This window comes from Nomascus leucogenys, chromosome 11 (genome assembly GCF_006542625.1).
Source record: "Nomascus leucogenys isolate Asia chromosome 11, Asia_NLE_v1, whole genome shotgun sequence".
Taxonomy (NCBI): Eukaryota; Metazoa; Chordata; class Mammalia; order Primates; family Hylobatidae; genus Nomascus; species Nomascus leucogenys.
In genome coordinates, this window is record NC_044391.1 from 58,238,633 (window position 1) to 58,257,301 (window position 18,669).

General features: G+C 45.7%; 1 protein-coding gene across 1 annotated transcript; it reads left to right on the top strand.

Moving 5' to 3' along the window:
- The first annotated feature begins 4,436 nt into the window (after positions 1-4,436).
- Positions 4,437-10,134, top strand: KRT1 (keratin 1). The gene is made up of 9 exons (XM_030822612.1): positions 4,437-5,101; positions 6,120-6,334; positions 6,652-6,712; positions 7,129-7,224; positions 7,390-7,554; positions 7,686-7,811; positions 8,375-8,595; positions 9,126-9,160; positions 9,253-10,134. The coding sequence occupies exons 1-9, from the start codon at positions 4,496-4,498 to the stop codon at positions 9,675-9,677; spliced, it is 1,950 nt and encodes a 649-aa protein (XP_030678472.1). The 5' UTR covers positions 4,437-4,495; the 3' UTR covers positions 9,678-10,134.
- Positions 10,135-18,669: the final 8,535 nt, after the last annotated feature.

Here is an 18,669-nt window from a genome sequence, read left to right on the forward strand (position 1 = left end):
GAGTAAGATGGGCCCCACCGCCTCTGTCCTCCACGCTTATCTTTGGTTTCCTCCTTCCTGGCCTCTGCTCTGCTCCAGCCTTGCTAGTGAGTGACTCCTGGGGACCTCCTTCTTTGCTGTCCGTCCTAAATAGGGCTGCCCCTCTGTCTGCACCTCTCTATCCTGCATAAGAAGCCTTGGCCCCTCCTCTGCTGCCTGGCTGCTTTCAACATCTCACCCCGCCTCCCCATTGTCTGTGATTTCTCTTCACTCCGCCCAGGCCTCAATTTTCCCCACTCCCCTGGGATTTCCCTGTCCCACGTACCTGGGAGTCCCTCAGGGCTGGGTGGCTTGTCGTTGCATGTCTCTCTTCACTCTTTTCTCGGTCCCATCCCACAAAAAGTTCTCAAAACATCACCACACCTGCTCCTGCCCATGCCCCACAGCAAGCCCCTGGCAGCCTCATCTCAATGATCAGTTCTGGGTTGTGTGAGTCCTTGGGTGGGGGTGTTTTGGTGCTCTGTAATCCAGCACCGCTGGGGTGACTCTCAAGTATAAGGGGCCATGTGGGATGCTGGGGGGGCATCAAAAGACACAGGGGACTTAGTCTTGCTTTCAACAGGCTTATAGAGCGATTGAGGGGCCAGGAAACACACAAGCACATGCATGAAAATGAGCCAACCAATGCATCAATATGTACTGAGTCTGGCAGTAGCCGAGCTTGGAAAAAGAGACCAGTACAGCACTTGCCTGGTGTGGACTGAGGAAAACTCCCTGGAGGAGATGAGATCTGGACCTGTCCGCTGCCTGCTTGAGCGAGAGGAAGGCATTTGCCCGCAAGGCATGATGGACCAAAAACAGATTCAGGACCAAATGCTCAGGAATTGAGATCTTTGGTGGCCCAGAGCTTGACTATGGGTAGGGATTTGTGGCAAGTTGCCGAGGCAACCAGAAGACCTTTCAGAGAAGAGAAGAGTAGAAGTGGGCTTGGAAGGCAGAGAGGAACAGGGATGGAAAGGGAAGAAGAGGGTTGAACAGTCTGGGGAAAGCATGAGAGTGAAGGGGTCAAGGCGTGAGGCCGGAGGAGTGGGTGAGCAGGGTAAGATGTAGGAGGTACTGGTGGTGAGAGCAGGCTGATGACAGAAGGAGCCCATGCGATGCAGCGGGCTTGGACTCTGGAGTGAGGCAAGCGTGGCTTGTCAGTTACCTGCTGGCTGACCTTGGGCACATATTTCAACCTCTATAAACCTAAGATGCCTTTTCTTTAAAATGGGGCTAAGAGCTCCCACCACGCAGACTTTGTGTGGTATTTAAATGCGATGTGGCTCCTAACAACATAGTTGCTGCCTGTAGATGATAGTGTCTCTTTCTCTCTCATTTTGTCTTTATTTCATAAATGCACAGTACATAAGTAAGCCAGGAGAGAGTGTGTGGCTCACACCTTTTCCGCATGTGGTTTTTCATATCCCACACACCCACGCTGATCCTGGGGACATCACAGGAGATGATGGGCCTGGTCTGGCAGCACTGCAGCTCTAGCTCTGTTGGGCTGCCTCGAAAGTGGGCAGTGGAAAAAGAATAGGAGTTTGATTCAGCAACTGGAAGAGTCTCAGGAATTGACTTATGACTTGGACACTTTATTTTTATTTTTATTTTTTACTTTTTTGGGCCTGTGCTCTCACTTCTCTGTGAGGCAGGTTAGATGATGTGATCTTTGAGGCCCCATGGATGGGAACATTCTGTAATTCTCTGTGTATTCTTTTGTAGGGCCCAGTTCCTCTTGCCTGTCTTTGAGCCTCTTCCCAGTTCAGGAGGAATGTCACTTGAATTGAAATCAGAAAACCCAGGTTCTGGTTCCAGATGTGTCTTTTCCTAGCTGGAGTGTCTAGAGGAAGCCACTTAATCTCTGAGAATCAGTTTTCTGTTTCATGAAATGGGTTGAGAACAGCTTGATTGCCCAGTTCTCAGGGCTGTTGTGGGATGCTCTTTGTGTATGTGTTTGGTGGGGTGAGCTGTGCAAATGTAAGCTATGATGAGGTTCATGGCGCTTATTCCTTCTAGTCCTGCATTTCTCCCTTCTCACAGGAGCACCTGGAGTACGTTTTGCAGCTAAGTTGTCTACCAATTCCCTGACCTTCTAAACCTTTGATTTTCCTGTATGTCAGTTTCTTAGTTCAAAGATGGGAGTGTGGATCACTGCCAAGATCTGTTTTTGGCTGGCACACATATGCACACAAACATGCGTGCACACACATACTCACACCCCTCCAAAATGCTAGAAGGAATCGATTGTGCAGAGCAATTTGTCTCATGAGGGAGTATGCTGAACTAAAATAATTTTGATTGCCTGTCAGAAAATGATTAGGCAACAGTCATTACCATGCCAAGACCGTCCCAGTCTCCATTGTTCCTAACAAGACCTGAGTTACTCATTCCCTAAAGAGATGGTTGGTTTAGCAGCCGAAGGATTTTAGTGCTAGGACAGAATCCCAGACAGCAGTGCCACGGTGATGGCAAGGGAGAGGGGCAGCAGGGGAGCAGTGAGGGGCACTTTCTGGAGGAGGGTATAGGGCAAAAACTGTGGGAGGAGAAGAGGGACAAGGCTCAATAGTGCAGAGTGCAATGGAGAGGACAGACACAGCCAGCCCGATTCAGAGCCACAGAGCAATGGGACCAGATGATCTTCACAGACTCCCTTTCTCCCATAGATCTTGCACACCATAGTGGAGACTTCCCATGTACATCCATGGTTTGCCACTTACAGAGTTGCTTGGAGCCAGCTGAAGTTAGAGCTGGCTTCTCCCCTTTGAGTCTTCAATTCTGTGTTTATGTGCAGGCCCAGGGACCATGCCAGCCTTCTAAGAAGTCTTCGAATAAAAGTCTGCGTGGGGTTCTGGTCTGTCCAGATCTCAGTGCCACTATTATCCATTGATATTGATCAAGTGCTGCTCTCCAGGAAGGCCTCTGAGGTTTCCTGGTCCATTGCAATGCATGCCGGCTGCTCTTGCACTTGGATGGAAGTAAAATCTCCTCACTAAACTCTGTGCCACCAAAATCTCCTTCTCAGAGTGAATTGAAGAAACATTTTCCAAGGCTTGCATGTGCCAGGAGCCAAGGACTCAGAGTGATTAGACAGGCCTTCTGCCCTCAGAGCTCTCTGTGGCGGGGCACTTCCCATGCTGTCTGGCTTTACACACAGCAGGCAGAATGACTTGAATTCGGCTGCTGTGCTGTCGTACAACATGCTGTTTAGGATCTTGCACACTATAGCTAGGTATCCTTGCTTCAAATCGCAGCCACCCCACTTATCAACTGTGTAGGCTTGATCACGTTATTCAACCCCTGTGCCTCAGCTTCCTCATTTTACAAATGGGGAGAAAAATAGCATCTATCTCAAAGTTGTGAAAATTAAGCAAGTTAATACACATGTGCTACGTAGAACAGTGCCTGGTACATGGTCAGTTTTTGATGCATGTTAGGTATTATCATTATTATTACCTCCAGAAACAATTTAAACTTCTCAGATCAGGCTCTCCAGACACCTCTCATTGTCCTCCCTTCCAAATGTGCATTAATCTCGCTCTCTTTACAGTCCAATGTGAGGCTTGAATCACCTGTCAAGCCTCACCTCCACCCTGTGCTTTACAAAATGTCCTAGAGCTTCTATCTACTCGTCTCACTGCTCTGTGGGCTTTTTCACTCATGGGTGTTTGCATGCTATCCATTGCTACCTGTTTTCTGTTGCTGGTGTCTGTCTCCTGCTCTATATTTGAAGAAAAGAAACAAGAAAAGGAATAACTGAGAAACAGAGAAAAAAATGTCTCTCCTTCTGGTCCTTCCAGACCACCCACTCATCCATCTTGTTCAATGACAGCTTCTCTTCCTTTAATTAATCACCGTGGTATATTTATAAAGCTTATATTTATGAAAGACCTTTCAATTTTTTAGTTATTAAAGCCCCTTCTCTTTGTCAGGGTGTAACTGAGTGAGCTCTGGAGTTTGGAAGGAAGATCTTAGAAATGGGCCAGAGAGCTCCTTCTGAGATCCAAGCATGGGGAATTGCACCTGCTGTGCATGGTAAGAGAGTGTGCTTGGTAGCTCACAAGGGCAAGGTCAGAATAGAAACTTTCATGCCTTTGTGATGGGGGTTATGAAATCCTACCAAGAAACACCAGGTATCAGATGTGGGGTCCTGTTTTCCCAAAGCCACAAACGCTTGAAGGAAGATCTTGTGTGATAAAATAATTACCACATGAACCAATCTTGCATGCACAGCAATTTTGAGAGCCCATCCTGGGAGCTAGGTGTGTAGTGTTTATCGTATTGTTGAGGCTCGTAAAAATCTTGTATGGCTGCAGGCAAGCCAAACCCTTGACAGGCACTGCATCTCCGCTGACTCTGGAGGACCAAGCCCAATTTCTTCCATGTATATAAGGGGAAGTCTCTATGCTTGGGGTAGAGGAGTGTTTAGCTCCTTCCCTTACTCTACCTTGCTCCTACTTTTCTCTAAGTCAACATGAGTCGACAGTTTAGTTCCAGGTCTGGGTACCGAAGTGGAGGGGGCTTCAGCTCTGGCTCTGCTGGGATCATCAACTACCAGCGCAGGACCACCAGCAGCTCCACACGCCGCAGTGGAGGAGGTGGTGGGAGATTTTCAAGCTGTGGTGGTGGTGGTGGTAGCTTTGGTGCTGGTGGTGGATTTGGAAGTCGGAGTCTTGTTAACCTTGGTGGCAGTAAAAGCATCTCCATAAGTGTGGCTAGAGGAGGTGGACGTGGTAGTGGCTTTGGTGGTGGTTATGGTGGTGGTGGCTTTGGTGGTAGTGGCTTTGGTGGTGGTGGCTTTGGTGGTGGTGGCTTTGGTGGCGGTGGCATTGGGGGTGGTGGCTTTGGTGGTTTTGGCAGTGGTGGTGGTGGTTTTGGTGGAGGTGGCTTTGGGGGTGGTGGATATGGGGGTGGTTATGGGCCTGTCTGCCCTCCTGGTGGCATACAAGAAGTCACTATCAACCAGAGCCTTCTTCAGCCCCTCAATGTGGAGATTGACCCTGAGATCCAAAAAGTGAAGTCTCGAGAAAGGGAGCAAATCAAGTCACTCAACAACCAATTTGCCTCATTCATTGACAAGGTGAGTTTCTCTGCTCATTGCACTGGTAGGGCTGCTGCTGGTCCACTTGGGATTGGTGCAGTCAAAACACATGTAGGTTTGAACCTCAAGTTTCCACGTTTACGTGATTAAAAGGATGTTTTGTGGAATGGTCTCCTAGGAGATACGTTAGAAGTATGCTTGTGAATGGTGTTAATGACTCTCTCTTGGACAAACGGTTCGTGGTCTACCTAAAGATGGATCAGTGTGACATTAACATTTAAGTGCTTTTTATTCAGCTCTTGAGCTGAATTGGGACTCATATCTGTTGAATGAAGATAATAGAAATGGGGCTAACTGAACTTTCCAGGGTGCAAGTGAGAACCCTGGAAAGGTCTTCCTAACCAAAGAAAAGGAGCTGAGTGTGAACATAGTATAGAGTGTTATTGTAGCAGAAAACATGTAGTAAGTCAGTGCCAAACATCTTTTGCTGTCAGAGGGGAGCTCTGCCTTCTAATAATTTTACATTGGTACTGGATGAGGCTAGAGTTTTTTTATACTAATATCTCCAAAAATCAGCTCTAAAAAACCCGGATAAACCATTTCTTTTTTTTTTTTTTTTTTTACTTTTTGCTTAATCATTAATAGTGCCAATCCAAGGTTATCCACAACAAGTTTCAAATCCAATTTTGAATTTTCCTGATATACTTTTGAAATGTGTGTGTGCCCCGGGCATGCAAACCAATTTTTATGGTAATATACCTAACAAAATTTTGGAAGGCAAATCTCTTAAATACCATGCATCTATTTCAAAACATAATTGCAATAATTCTGTATGTGCTTTGCTATTGGTATTTGTTTAGTTACTCCCTTCCAAGCCCTCTCTGAATTAACGAGTTGGGTTTTGTTATGCAGATGATGTTAACTTGATCATCTTCTTCCTATTTCTCTGTCATGGTCAGAAGATACGAATCAAAGTTCTTTTCCAAATGAGGCACAGGCCTCCATGGCTATGGGACCCCATTTCTGCGTCGGGAGTAATGGGGTCTTGTGTTTTTAGGTGAGGTTCCTGGAGCAGCAGAACCAGGTACTGCAAACAAAATGGGAGCTGCTGCAGCAGGTAGATACCTCCACTAGAACCCATAATTTAGAGCCCTACTTTGAGTCATTCATCAACAATCTCAGAAGGAGAGTGGACCAACTGAAGAGTGATCAATCTCGGTTGGATTCGGAACTGAAGAACATGCAGGACATGGTGGAGGATTACCGGAACAAGTAAGGGACCCTGTCTGGGCAGTTCTTAACTTTTGCTCTAAAAGAGTTCCAGAAACTGATAAGCTAAGATCATGAAGCAGCATGTAGCTATGTCTTTTCTTAGGTTAGAGGCACATCGATTTGACATTTTCAGAAATCTTCATTTTCTCAGGAGATGGAAATAGTCTCGTGGTTTTATTGCTCTGTAGAAAGGAGTGGTCAATATGTCCTAGGTTCATAATAGAAAGGCAGTGATAGGCAATGCCACCTTTAGTCTAGATGCTGGACTTCAGGTCTTACTGCCTCTGAATCTCCCGATTGTTTCTGCTTTCCTGCAGGTATGAGGATGAAATCAACAAGCGGACAAATGCAGAGAATGAATTTGTGACCATCAAGAAGGTGAGCAAATTCTGTGGGATACAACTCACATTTGAAATAAATAAGGGAAGAGGGTCTCCAATTACTAAGCAGAAAGCAGCCATGATATGGAGAGCCAGGTAGTAGACCTGAGGAGTATCTGGAGTGGGGCTATCTTTTCACATCAACATGGACCTGGACTGATCCAGGCACTTGGCTTCTTCATATTTCCCAGCACCTTACACAGTAAGTGGAGAGGCAGGTTCTCAGCAAGCCAGGCACACTCCCTTGATGGTGCTATCCGGGGGTGGGGCAGTCAGGGAACTGTGATCTACCTGGGGTAAAAAGGAGTGGAGTAGACCCAAAGCTCCTTTTTTGCTTGGAGAATCCCCTCACAGGTAATGAGAGGGACCTGCCCTGGAGAGAATGTGCCTTCATGATGTCCCTTGTTCCTCTAGGATGTGGATGGTGCTTATATGACCAAGGTGGACCTTCAGGCCAAACTTGACAACTTGCAGCAGGAAATTGATTTCCTTACAACACTCTACCAAGCAGTAAGTCTTCCAGTTTCAACCAAGTTTATCTAAATGGAGAGTTTTTAAGCCTGAACCCACAACGATTCAGAATAATAGATATTTATCTTTTATCTCCTGACTGCTTTCTCTAAGTTGTTTTTTGTTTTCGTGCTGTAAGAGTCACTAACCTATTATGTCTTGCAGGAGTTGTCTCAGATGCAGACTCAAATCAGTGAAACTAATGTCATCCTCTCTATGGACAACAACCGCAGTCTTGACCTTGACAGCATCATTGCTGAGGTCAAGGCCCAGTATGAGGATATTGCCCAGAAGAGCAAAGCTGAGGCTGAGTCCTTGTATCAGAGCAAGGTGAGTGGGTTGAAACCCTAGCCAGTTTCCCTGAAATGGCTTGTCTTGCTATCCTATGTTATCTCATGTATGTGTGCCTGTGCCATGCTGAGTTCTGCCTATATTTAACAAATGCTATCTACCATCTTTAGTATGAAGAGCTGCAGATCACTGCTGGCAGACATGGGGATAGTGTGAGAAATTCAAAGATAGAAATTTCTGAGCTGAATCGTGTGATCCAGAGACTTAGATCTGAAATCGACAATGTCAAGAAGCAGGTATGTGCTTCCTCCTTCTAGCACTCAGCTGTATGGAATGGGGGTAACCCTCAGGTAAAGGGCGAGTGCTTTCCTAGTTTTGAATCTTGCAATTCATCCCAAGGCTACATTATTATCCCTGGTTCCTTTTGTGGCTATGCTAGTTTCCAGAATGCAGCCATCATGCTGGGTTCTCTTTAGGGAAATCTGTGAGAATGGCCTAGTAGAGAAAGATGGGATGATCAGTGTGAGTGATCTAGCCTATGACTCAAAGTGGGCTTAAGAGTTGGGGAGTGAGAGGAAGGGCAGCCAAGAGGTTTTACAGTAGTTGTTTAGAAGAATGTCAAGTCTGTAAGGGTTGTAGGAGCCTTGACTCAGGGCCAAGAGAAGCTGTTGAGTTACCCCTAAGGTCTTTTAAGGAAGTCAACATGGTGATGCGTTATCCGGAGGTGGGTGTGAGATGACTTAAGGCCAAGTGGTTCTGTTGGACTCATTATTGGCCTCACTGGAGTGGGGAGACCAATTGGGATGAGGAGGCCTAGGGGGGAATGCATATTATGAGAGGGTGTCACATTCTTTTTCAGATCGCCAACTTGCAGCAGTCCATCAGTGATGCAGAGCAGCGTGGTGAGAATGCCCTCAAGGATGCCAAGAACAAGCTGAATGACCTGGAGGATGCCCTGCAGCAGGCCAAGGAAGACCTGGCCCGCCTGCTGCGCGACTACCAGGAGCTGATGAACACCAAGCTGGCCCTGGATCTGGAGATTGCCACCTACAGGACCCTCCTGGAGGGAGAGGAAAGCAGGTGAGGAAGGGACGCTGGGAATCGAACCTCTTCTCATGGTCCTCCTTCCTTGTAAGCTGAGTGTTGTTGAAGATGCAGCCATCTGATTGCAGCTTGTGCTGGGTATGGGGAAATGAAAAGTACACGGAGCAGGAGGAAAGACCTAGTTTTACTTTGGGAGCTGGAGTCCCAAGCTGTTTATTTTTTTCTTCTAGGGCTGTAACATATCTAGAAAGAGCTTTGAGGTGGAGCAAATTATTCTTTATCTGGGCTGCCTCAGATGGCAGCTGGCCTAAAGTCAGCACCTTTAGAGGAGGCCTTCATTGGCTGCAAGGCTCTTGTCTCGTTTATATGGGAATTTCTCCGTGTTTGTACTCTTGCTGAGAAAAAATGACAGGTCTGGGAGGCCAGAGGGGCCTGGATTAAGTTTCAGATCAAGTGCATTGGAGAAGCCCCAGATGGGGAAAGTCTTCAAGGTGGTGGAGCCGGGAATGGGGAAGGGGTTTGTGAAGCTGGAGTATCCTGAGGAATTTTCTTTTTTTCTCCTACAGGATGTCTGGAGAATGTGCCCCGAACGTGAGTGTGTGTAAGTACAAGCCGATTTCTCAGGGGCATGTGCAGGCTTTGTTGGGTTGGAAAGGGAGTTGAGGTTGAAAATAACTGAGCTTCCTCCTGCAGCTGTGAGCACAAGCCACACCACCATCAGTGGAGGTGGCGGCCGAGGAGGTGGCGGCGGTGGCTATGGCTCTGGAGGTAGCAGCTATGGCTCCGGAGGTGGTAGCTATGGTTCTGGAGGTGGCGGCGGCGGCGGCCGTGGCAGCTATGGCTCCGGAGGTGGCAGCTACGGCTCCGGAGGTGGCAGCTATGGCTCTGGAGGTGGCGGCGGCGGCCATGGCAGCTACGGCTCCGGAAGCAGCAGTGGGGGCTACAGAGGTGGCTCTGGAGGAGGCGGCGGCGGCAGCTCTGGCGGCCGGGGCTCTGGCGGCGGTAGCTCTGGAGGCTCCATAGGAGGCCGGGGATCCAGCTCTGGAGGTGTCAAGTCCTCTGGTGGCAGTTCCAGCGTGAAGTTTGTTTCTACCACTTATTCCGGAGTAACCAGATAAAGAGATGCCCTCTGTTTCATTAGCTCTAGTTCTCCCCCAGCATCACTAACAAATATGCTTGGCAAGACCGAGGTCGATTTGTTCCAGCCTTACTGGAGAAAAGAGCTATGGTTAGTTATACTAGCTCATCCTATTCCCCCAGCTCTTTCTTTTCTGCTGTTTGCCAATGAAGTTTTCAGATCAGTGGCAATCTCAGTCCCCTGGCTATGACCCTGCTTTGTTCTTTCCCTGAGAAACAGTTCAGCAGTGACCACCACGCATATGACATTTCAAAGCACCTCCTTAAGCCAGCCAGAGTAGGACCAGTTAGACCCAGGGTGAGGACAGCTCCTTAGCATCTTATCTCTGTGCTGTTTTGGTTTTGTACATAAGGTGTACGCAAGTTGTTTTTCTTTTGTGGAGAGGTCTTAAACTCCCCATTTCCTTGTTTTGCTGCAATAAACTGCATTTGAAATTCTCCATGTCTCGATTGCCCTTGTTTACGGCACTGTCTAACCTTGATGGGTGTTTTGTGAGGTAAAAGAAGACACTAGAGCCACGTGGCATATGGGAAAGTCATGCACACAAACATGAGAAAAATGCAGAGGCCAACCAGGCAACATTTCACCAGATTGGAATCACAGAGAGAGAGCCAGCACTTTCCCAGACGGTGGGGATGTCATGGAGAAATGGAGAGACTGGGTGGCAGGTCTTATTCATTTGAGAAGGCTTTCTTGAAAAGGGCAGTGAGCAAGCAGGTTGGGAGGGAGAGGTGTGGCATTGAGAAGAAGGGAAAGTATTGCATGAAAAAGTAATTCTTCATGTGGAACAGCCAGTAAGGAGGGGCATGAGTAATATAGGGTCAGCAGTTACTGCAGCCAGAATACAGACTTTGGCCTGGGGAGTTCAAGAACTAAGAGTGGTAATAGAGAGTTGGATATTCCATTTCCCTTCTCTTTTTGTGCCACCACCCAAAGCTCTGTCTAATCTAAGAAGTTCCCTTGTTGACACATAGCTCATACTTGTGAAGTAGTACAACAGGATAGCATAGTGGCCAGAAGCATGGACAGTTGAACTCAGATATGCTTGGGTTTGAATCTCACCATCACCATTTACTAGTTCTGTAATACAGTGCAAGTTATAGACATCTCTGCACCTCAGTTTTAGTATCTCTAAATTGGGGATGATAATGCCTTCCTTGTGGGAATAGTGTGAGGACTGAATAAGATGAATACACATGGCTGAGCACACAGTAAGCACTAAATAAGTGCCAGTTTTAACGATAATGGTGATGATGTTGCAACATTGCTTGTGGGACTCCATACAGCTCAGTAGATGCTTGCTCAAAGAAACAAGTTACCATCAATTTTGTAATGGTTCTATGACCATGAAAAAAGCAGTCAACTTCTCTGAGGATCAATTTCCTTAGCTTCCAATTAGGAAAATCCTTCTTAGTTCCAGAGTCCCACAGGGCTAATGGAATAAGGAGAGTATAGATCACACATGTATTATGTGAACACAACTCAGGTGAGCTCTATTCTTCCTTCTCAGTTATCCCTTCTGTAGGGACCCCAGCGTCCCCTGCTATCTTTCTGTGTCCTGACCGGGAAACACAGAGTGCGTTGGCTGCTCCATCACTTGGCCAGCTGCATGCTTTCCTTTGCAGGCTTGAAGCAAAGCTGGGTCTCGGACATTCTCAGGCACTGACAAAGCTGTTTAGCTGTTGCTGGGAAACACTGGGAAATAGCCCTTTTGTTAAACACACAGAAACTAGCCTTCACCCTGAGCCAAATTCCTTAAACTCGTCTATGAAATTCCATAACCTGACTCCCTAACTGCAGACATACCCAGCTAGAACATCCCTCATGTCCCTGTCCACCGTGAGAATGCTGCACTTCACTCTGAAGGTTTAGTCCTCCTTTTAAATGCTGCACACCGATCACCCTGGTGTTTAGTGCTTTGTTTTTTGGAATCCCACCTGGCTCCATTTTGGGATGGTTTGGGGCACTTCCTCATGGAAATTCCCCTGCTGTCACTGTCAGAGTGAGTCCAGCAGTGGGTTTAGCCGGATGAAACACCTTCACCATGTCCATTTCCATTCGGACTAATGTCAGAATTTGAAAAGCACTATGGTAGAGTAGAAAGAACAAGGAACTGTACTATTTAAAGGGCAGGCAAAGAAAAGCCATCTATAGCTTACAGGATGTGAAGATCTTTGGATGTGACTTGGCCATCTTGAGCCTAAGTTGTCTTGTAGGGGAAATGGGAATGAGAATATTTGCCTCTAGACATCAAGAGAAAAAGAAATATAATGTGAAAAGCTTTGTGAATTGTAAATGTGTTATACAGAGTAGCTAAAAGAATTAAAAGGGAGTGACAAAAAAGTAAAAGGCAGCTGGCTTCTCAGGGCCTCCATGGAGGGAAGTACCTTGATATGGTCACTGTGGCTCAGTGACAGCTCTGCAGGGACAGGAAATTGATTTGTTAGTGCACCCAAAGTTGAATCTGTCCTGAGTACTGACTTATGGGAACCAAACACACAACAGATGATGGGTGTGTCAACCAGAATGTCCAGCATTAGCTTGTGGGGAAACACATACTTTCAGTGACTGAAATACCATCCTGTTATCAAGAGATCTGGGAAACTAGTGACAAGAGCTGGCTTGATCTGTGGATTTAGAACAATGAGAGTTAGGTGGCCTTGAGGGAGATGATTCACTCTCCTTCACAGAAGAGCTGACCTCTGGGGTCAATAGATACAGCCCCTCTCTCCCAGGGATGCTACTGAATGAACAGTGATGTGTTCTTATACTGTGGCCCACATTTTCTAGATTCTTTCTTAGGTTACAACTTTATTTAGTCACATTTCAGTACTGGGGATACTCCTGTTTATCTTGTTTGGACTTGAGTTTTTATGGTAAGGTCATGAAACAGAGAAAAATACAATTTGCAGGGAAACTTACCAAGGCTTGTAAGGTTAAAAGGATGAAATGAAAACCCTGTGTAAGTCAGTATATAGTGAAGAAGTAAATTGAGTTAGACCAAACGCCAAAATGCATCCATAGTAGAAAGATGATAAAGGAAGACTCTGGATTTGGTTCTGTTCAAAAAACATTTTCTGCACAAATACTATGTATGAGGAACTGGGCGTTGGGGAGAAGATGATGAGTGAGACATGGTTCTTGCTTTCAGAGAGCCTAGAGACCTGGGTGGTAGCAATGGTAGAGATACATACAAGACACAGAAATAGACATACAGGAGCATAGATGATTGAAAGAGATGCTTGGCAGGGCTTTAAAGAGTGAATCAGAGTTTTCAGGCAGACGAGGATCTTCAAGGCAGAGGGAATCATATAGATAATGACATAGAAGAGTGAAATTTCATGAAGTAGTTAAGAATATGAAGAAGCATGGAATTAGTGACAAGAAATGATGTGGAAAAGATATCCAGATCCAATCAAGAAGGGCCTTGTAGGCATTCTATGGAGTCTGGACTTTGGCTTCTGGGTCAGAGGTTCTCAGATGGGGTTTTCATACCTACTGACTTATTAGACCTACTATGTACTGGTCCAGTGGAAGGGAAAGGAGTTGTCTTACCGCTAGTGGAGTAGGAATTGGGTACGGACCACAGCTTGTCTTGTTTCCAAGTATCCCCTAAGAAATCTGGTCTGCTGATGGGAGATCTATTTATGGAAATGTCTTTTTCCCTCAGGAATTTTATGTCTGAAACAGCTGTCATAGGTGAGGAGGAACTGGTAAAAGGACTTAACAGGAAAATGTCATGGTCAGATTGGTGTTTTGGAAAAGTCAGTCAGGGCAGATTGGAGAGGTCCATATTGGAGGCACGAAGACTTAGGAGACTATTGCAAAGGTGAAGACAAAAGACGATAGGGACTTGCACTTTAATTCCAGCCCTTAGAAGTAGTAGAAGGTCAGAAATGAGAATATGCATTACAGAGATAGTTAGTTGCCATGTCATTGGGACTTGGTGATAGATTGGATGAGGATGAGGTGGGGTGAGGCAAAGAGGAGAGTCCACATTCCTGGTCTGGATAGTAACAAATAATCCAGCAAGAGGGCTTGTGGGGAAAGATGCTGAGTTACGTAGCAAGTGCATCTGCTTTATCCATGCAATGAATGGGGCTAAAGGCGTAAACTGAAGAGTCATCAGCATTTGGAGGGTAGAATAAATCATCAGATAACTTAGGAAGAAGGAGCAGAAGGAGAATTACTGATACTCCCTGGAAAGAAAACCGGAAGTAAATGGGAGAAAGTTGCTCAAGTGGACAAAGTTTAACAGACATGAAGCCAGTCAGAATTCCTCAGAGGCCATCCACCAAAGCTACTGAGATCCCCAGATCTGGTGATGACCTCCCCAAACCTTCGACTGTACTATTCCATCCCTAGGTGGTCTAGTGTGTGTTTGATGCTTGGTGCTTATCCTGGTAACAATACTCAGCAGGAGGGCAATCTACAAGGATGAACGTGGGGTTAAAGTTCTCCTGTCCCCTGCAATGAGTTCCCTTTCTCTGTGGCAACCACTGTCCTCAGTTTCTTGGGTGTCCTTCAAAAGGTATCTATGAACATGCAGGCAAAAATGTACATATATGTTAATTCTCTTTTCCAGATGTCTTGCTACTCTGGCCTTCCCACCGCAGCTGACTTGATCATCTTCACCTCGATGGGATTTGAATTGCATATTCTTCAGCAGATAGGCCTTTTGGAATCTGGCTATGGCTTCTGTCCGTACATTACAGCCTATGACCCAATTCCTGGATTTTTCTTTTTTCTTTCTTTCTTTTTTTTTTTTTTTGAGACAAAGTCTTGCTCTTGTCACCCAGGCTGGAGTGCAATGGTGCAATCTCAGCTCACTGCAACTTCCGCCTCCTGGGTTCAAGTGATTCTCCTGCCTGAGCCTTCCAAGTAGCTGGGACTACAGGCATTAGCCACCTGGCTAATTTTTGTATTTTTAGTAGAGGCAGGGTTTCACCATGTTGGCTAGGCTAGTCGTGAATTCCTGACCTCAGGTGATCCACCCACCTTGGCCTCTCAAAGTGCTAGGATTACAGGGCTGAGACACCACACCCGGCCAATTCCTGCATTTTGTCCTTACTTTAAGATACCTGCAGGCACTTCTTCTCCCTGGGTCTAGATCCATGTGCCTTCCCCATAGCAGCACAGTTAGGACAGAATCTCACCTTCAGCTGGTTGGTCAATGGAGTCATGGGCCTCCCTCTGCGCCATGCTTCTTTGTTGAATGGCCACAACATTGCAGCCATCAATTCAGTGGCCAGGCTTCCTTCCATAACTGATCAAAGTTTTTATTTTCTTTTTTCAATAACTGTGTGGCTCTTTCACAGCCACATCTCTAACACAGCTTGGGGATTCATCTAATTCTAGAGAAGAAGAGACTTCCCACCTTTTCCCATTCTCACACACTAACTGCCTTCTCTCCAACAACTCCAGGCCTAAGACAACCACTGAGGGTCCGTGAAGAACAGCAGAATCCAGCAATTCTCCCTGGACCCCTTTCCTCTCAGATCCGTATCCTAGCTCAGCTCAACTCTGCTATCCCAACTCCTCCCTATGGGAAGTCTTAACTGGCCTCAGGGGCTGTTCTCTAGTACTTTGGGAGAGAGAATTCCAAATGATGGCCTTGAGCTGGAGCCTATAGTATTCTTGGAATTTTAGGAAGTCCAGGAAAGACTTCATTGGAATGGGGACCTTCTGTTTGTCCCTTGGAGGGACCACGAGGAAGTCTCACACAACTGCCCAGTTCTATCAAAAACTGCTGTGAAAATTTTAACAGAGACTTTATGGATATTGATAAAACTTTCTTTTGAAAAGAATATTCTTTATTTAGATTAGCAGTTCTAAAGGTATCAGTCTCATTGTCTCTTGTCTTCTAGCAAAAATTAAAGTAACACCCTTTACTGTTAGGAAGAGAAAGAAAGGCATAGTTATATTGTGATAACACAGAATTTTAAAAAATCCCCACTGTAGTATAAAGAAGACAGAAAAGGAAAAAAAAAAGGTATAATATCATATTATATTTCAACCTGTAAGATCTTAGGTGGAACTGCAATGGAAGACATAATGAAGCAGTCAGATATTTGTGCCTATAGGTAAAATCACCATGCATTAAACCAGCTACAAATGCAAGTGGATGTAGGATGTCTATGGACAACTTAAAAACTCTGGTAGTTTTGACAGTGATGACACAGTTTTCCAAAAAGGTAAAAAATAAAACAAAACAGAAAAACCAAAACAAACAAACAAAAACTCTTATAAGTTTCTGATGAAAAGAAATATGATCTTCTATTTATACAGTAGTTGTATTTCTCAACCACTCAGTATATCTGAAAACTGTGCTGAAACTCTGCATCTGTATGTGATACAGAGTTGGGTTATGGGTTCAACGATTATATATTATGGGGCACTCAAAAGCTGGGCAGGAGGCCTAGCATAATTTGGATTCTGATAATTAAATGCCAGTCACAGCTCCCCATGTCACAGTGACAAGCAAAAAAAAAAAAACGCATCCACAGATTTCTAAAAGATCTCTAGACAATATTGCTGCTTTAGGACATTTTTGTGACTGGGGACATTTTTAGAGCATACAGGGAGAATAAGCACCTATTTTCAACTGTACTTGTTTGCGTGTGTGTGTGTGTGTGTGTGTGTGTGTGTGTGTGTGTGTGTGTTGTGGGGAAGCGTTGTGGAAAGCATATATTTCCACCTGAGAGTAGATTATGTGGACCCTTGAATTGTGTAACTAATTCTCCATTAATTTCAGTTTTATTTGCCATTAAAGTAACTTATTCTCTCTCTCTCTCTTTTTTTTTAAGAGAGGGGGGCATCAATAACAGAACCCAGGGACCACTATGCCTAAGGATTAGACAATGAAAGGGCAATCAGTTGAGTCCAAAGGAGCCACCATTGAGGATGAGAGAAGTGAGGGAGCATGTTGTCTTGGAAACCAAGAGGCCAGCCCATTTCCATCAGCAGCCAGGAGGAGAAGTCAATGTGAGTCGTGGAGGAGCTGCAAGCTGAGATGAGTCTAGAAATAGGGTCTAGATTTGGGTAGGTGGCAGGGAGGAAGTGGCACTATAGGCCCCTTCCCTGGTGAAGGGGGCATGGATAATAGTCTGACTACAGTTAGAGGCCAGAAATGTGGTCTCTAAAGTTGCCTCCTGGAGCCGCAGTGGGCTGGAGCCTTGTGCTGGGTGAAAGGGAGAGTAAAGATGCCCACGAGATGTCTGGGTGGCGCCAGCAAATTTATTTGTTTGTTGAAAGGTTGGATCCTTAGAATGCCCTGGGATGCTCTGTGTCACCGTGTTTGCCCCTCCCATATCTGCTGGAGGGAAACTGACACTCCCTGCCAATCCATTATCAGAAAAATGGCGCAGTCTTAGTCAACTTGCGACCTTCCCAAGTTCATGCGGGTTTATCCCCACCCCTCTCAGGGGCCCACGCCCGGTTTCCAATCTGTCAATAGGCCCTGCGTATTCTCTCTAGGCAGTATGGAGTGTCCTCTGCTGGTACAAAGGCTTCTCTACATGCAATGATGGTACCTGTGATGGTCACCACAACGCAGCAGCTCCCAGGGAGGGTGAGGATGAAGATTACATCATTTGGATATTTCAGAAAGCTTACTGGCAATAATAGAAACAAAAAGACTTCTCTTGATTCTGTTCACAAGTTGTAAAGACATGAGGAAGCAGCTAAATCCTTCCTGATACAGAGAATCTTTGATCATGGGAGAAAGCTCTTTTCCCTGGGTGTTGAGCTCAGTCCTGAGCATCTTGGAAGTTCAAGTGACCCATTGAAAAGCTAATGTGAGCACAGAGGCAAGAACTAGAGCAGAGAAAGGACTGGAAAGAAGATCAAGGAAGATGACTGAGGGTGGGGTGTGATTCTTTCTTTCTTTCTTTCTTTCTTTCTTTCTTTCTTTCTTTCTTTCTTTCTTTCTTTCTTTCTCCTTTCTTTCTTTCTTTCTTTCTTTCTTTCTTTCTTTCTTCTTTCTTTCTTTCTTTCTTTCTTTCTTTCTTTCTTTCTTTCTTTCTTCTTTCTTTCTTCTTTCTCTCTCTCTCTCTCTCTTTCTTTCTTTCTCTTTTTTCCTTCCTTCCTGCCTTCTCTTCCCCTTCCTTCCTTCCTTCCTTCCCTCCTTCCTTCCTTCCTTCCTTTTTCTTTTTTTTTTGAGACAAGGTGTTGTTCTGTTGCTCAGGCTGGAGTGCAGTGGCACGATCTCAGCTCACTGCAGCCTCAACCTCCCTGGGTGTAGGTGATCCTCCCACCTCAGCATTCCAAGTAGGTGAGACTATAGGCACATGCCACCACACCTAGCCAATTTTTGTTCTTTTTGTAGAGATGGGGTTTTCCATGTTGTCCAGGCTTGTCATGAACTTCTGAGCTCAAGTGATCTACCAGCCTCGGCCTCCCAAAGTGCTAGGATTACAGGCGTGAACTACTATACCTGGCCAATGGTCACTTTCAATGAAGATAAACCACACCATAGTTTGTAGGGAAGAGGGTCAACCTCTTCTTGCTTGGAAGTTACAGGAGTCACTCTAAAGAAGAACTTTCACCCCGGCCCAGTTGCCCGATAGTGCAGGAGCTGTCTTGTGAGATGAGTTAAGCTGCCTTGGAGAAACAAGTAGAAGGGTCTTTCCCAAGGCAAGGGCACTTGAGCAGAGCGTCCAGCCCTGGTTCAGAAATTGGACCACTTACAACCTGGAGATCCCAAGGCTGCCTTCAACCCCATTCTCCTTGCAAGTCCTCCAGATTATTCTTTCTCTTTTTTTTTCTTTCCCAAGATTCCCAGACTCAACTCCCAGAATATTTTGAGCAGTTATTTTAAAAAGCATAAAGGTTTGGTTCTGGTTTGAGCTGATCTTATAGGTGTTTTGGTGAACATTTTTGTTTGTTCAGTTAAAAAATGTCAGAGTTCAGTTCTTGAGCAGGGGTTGTTTATGGTGGATTTGGTTCAATCCTGCTCAAATTCCTGTTGTGTA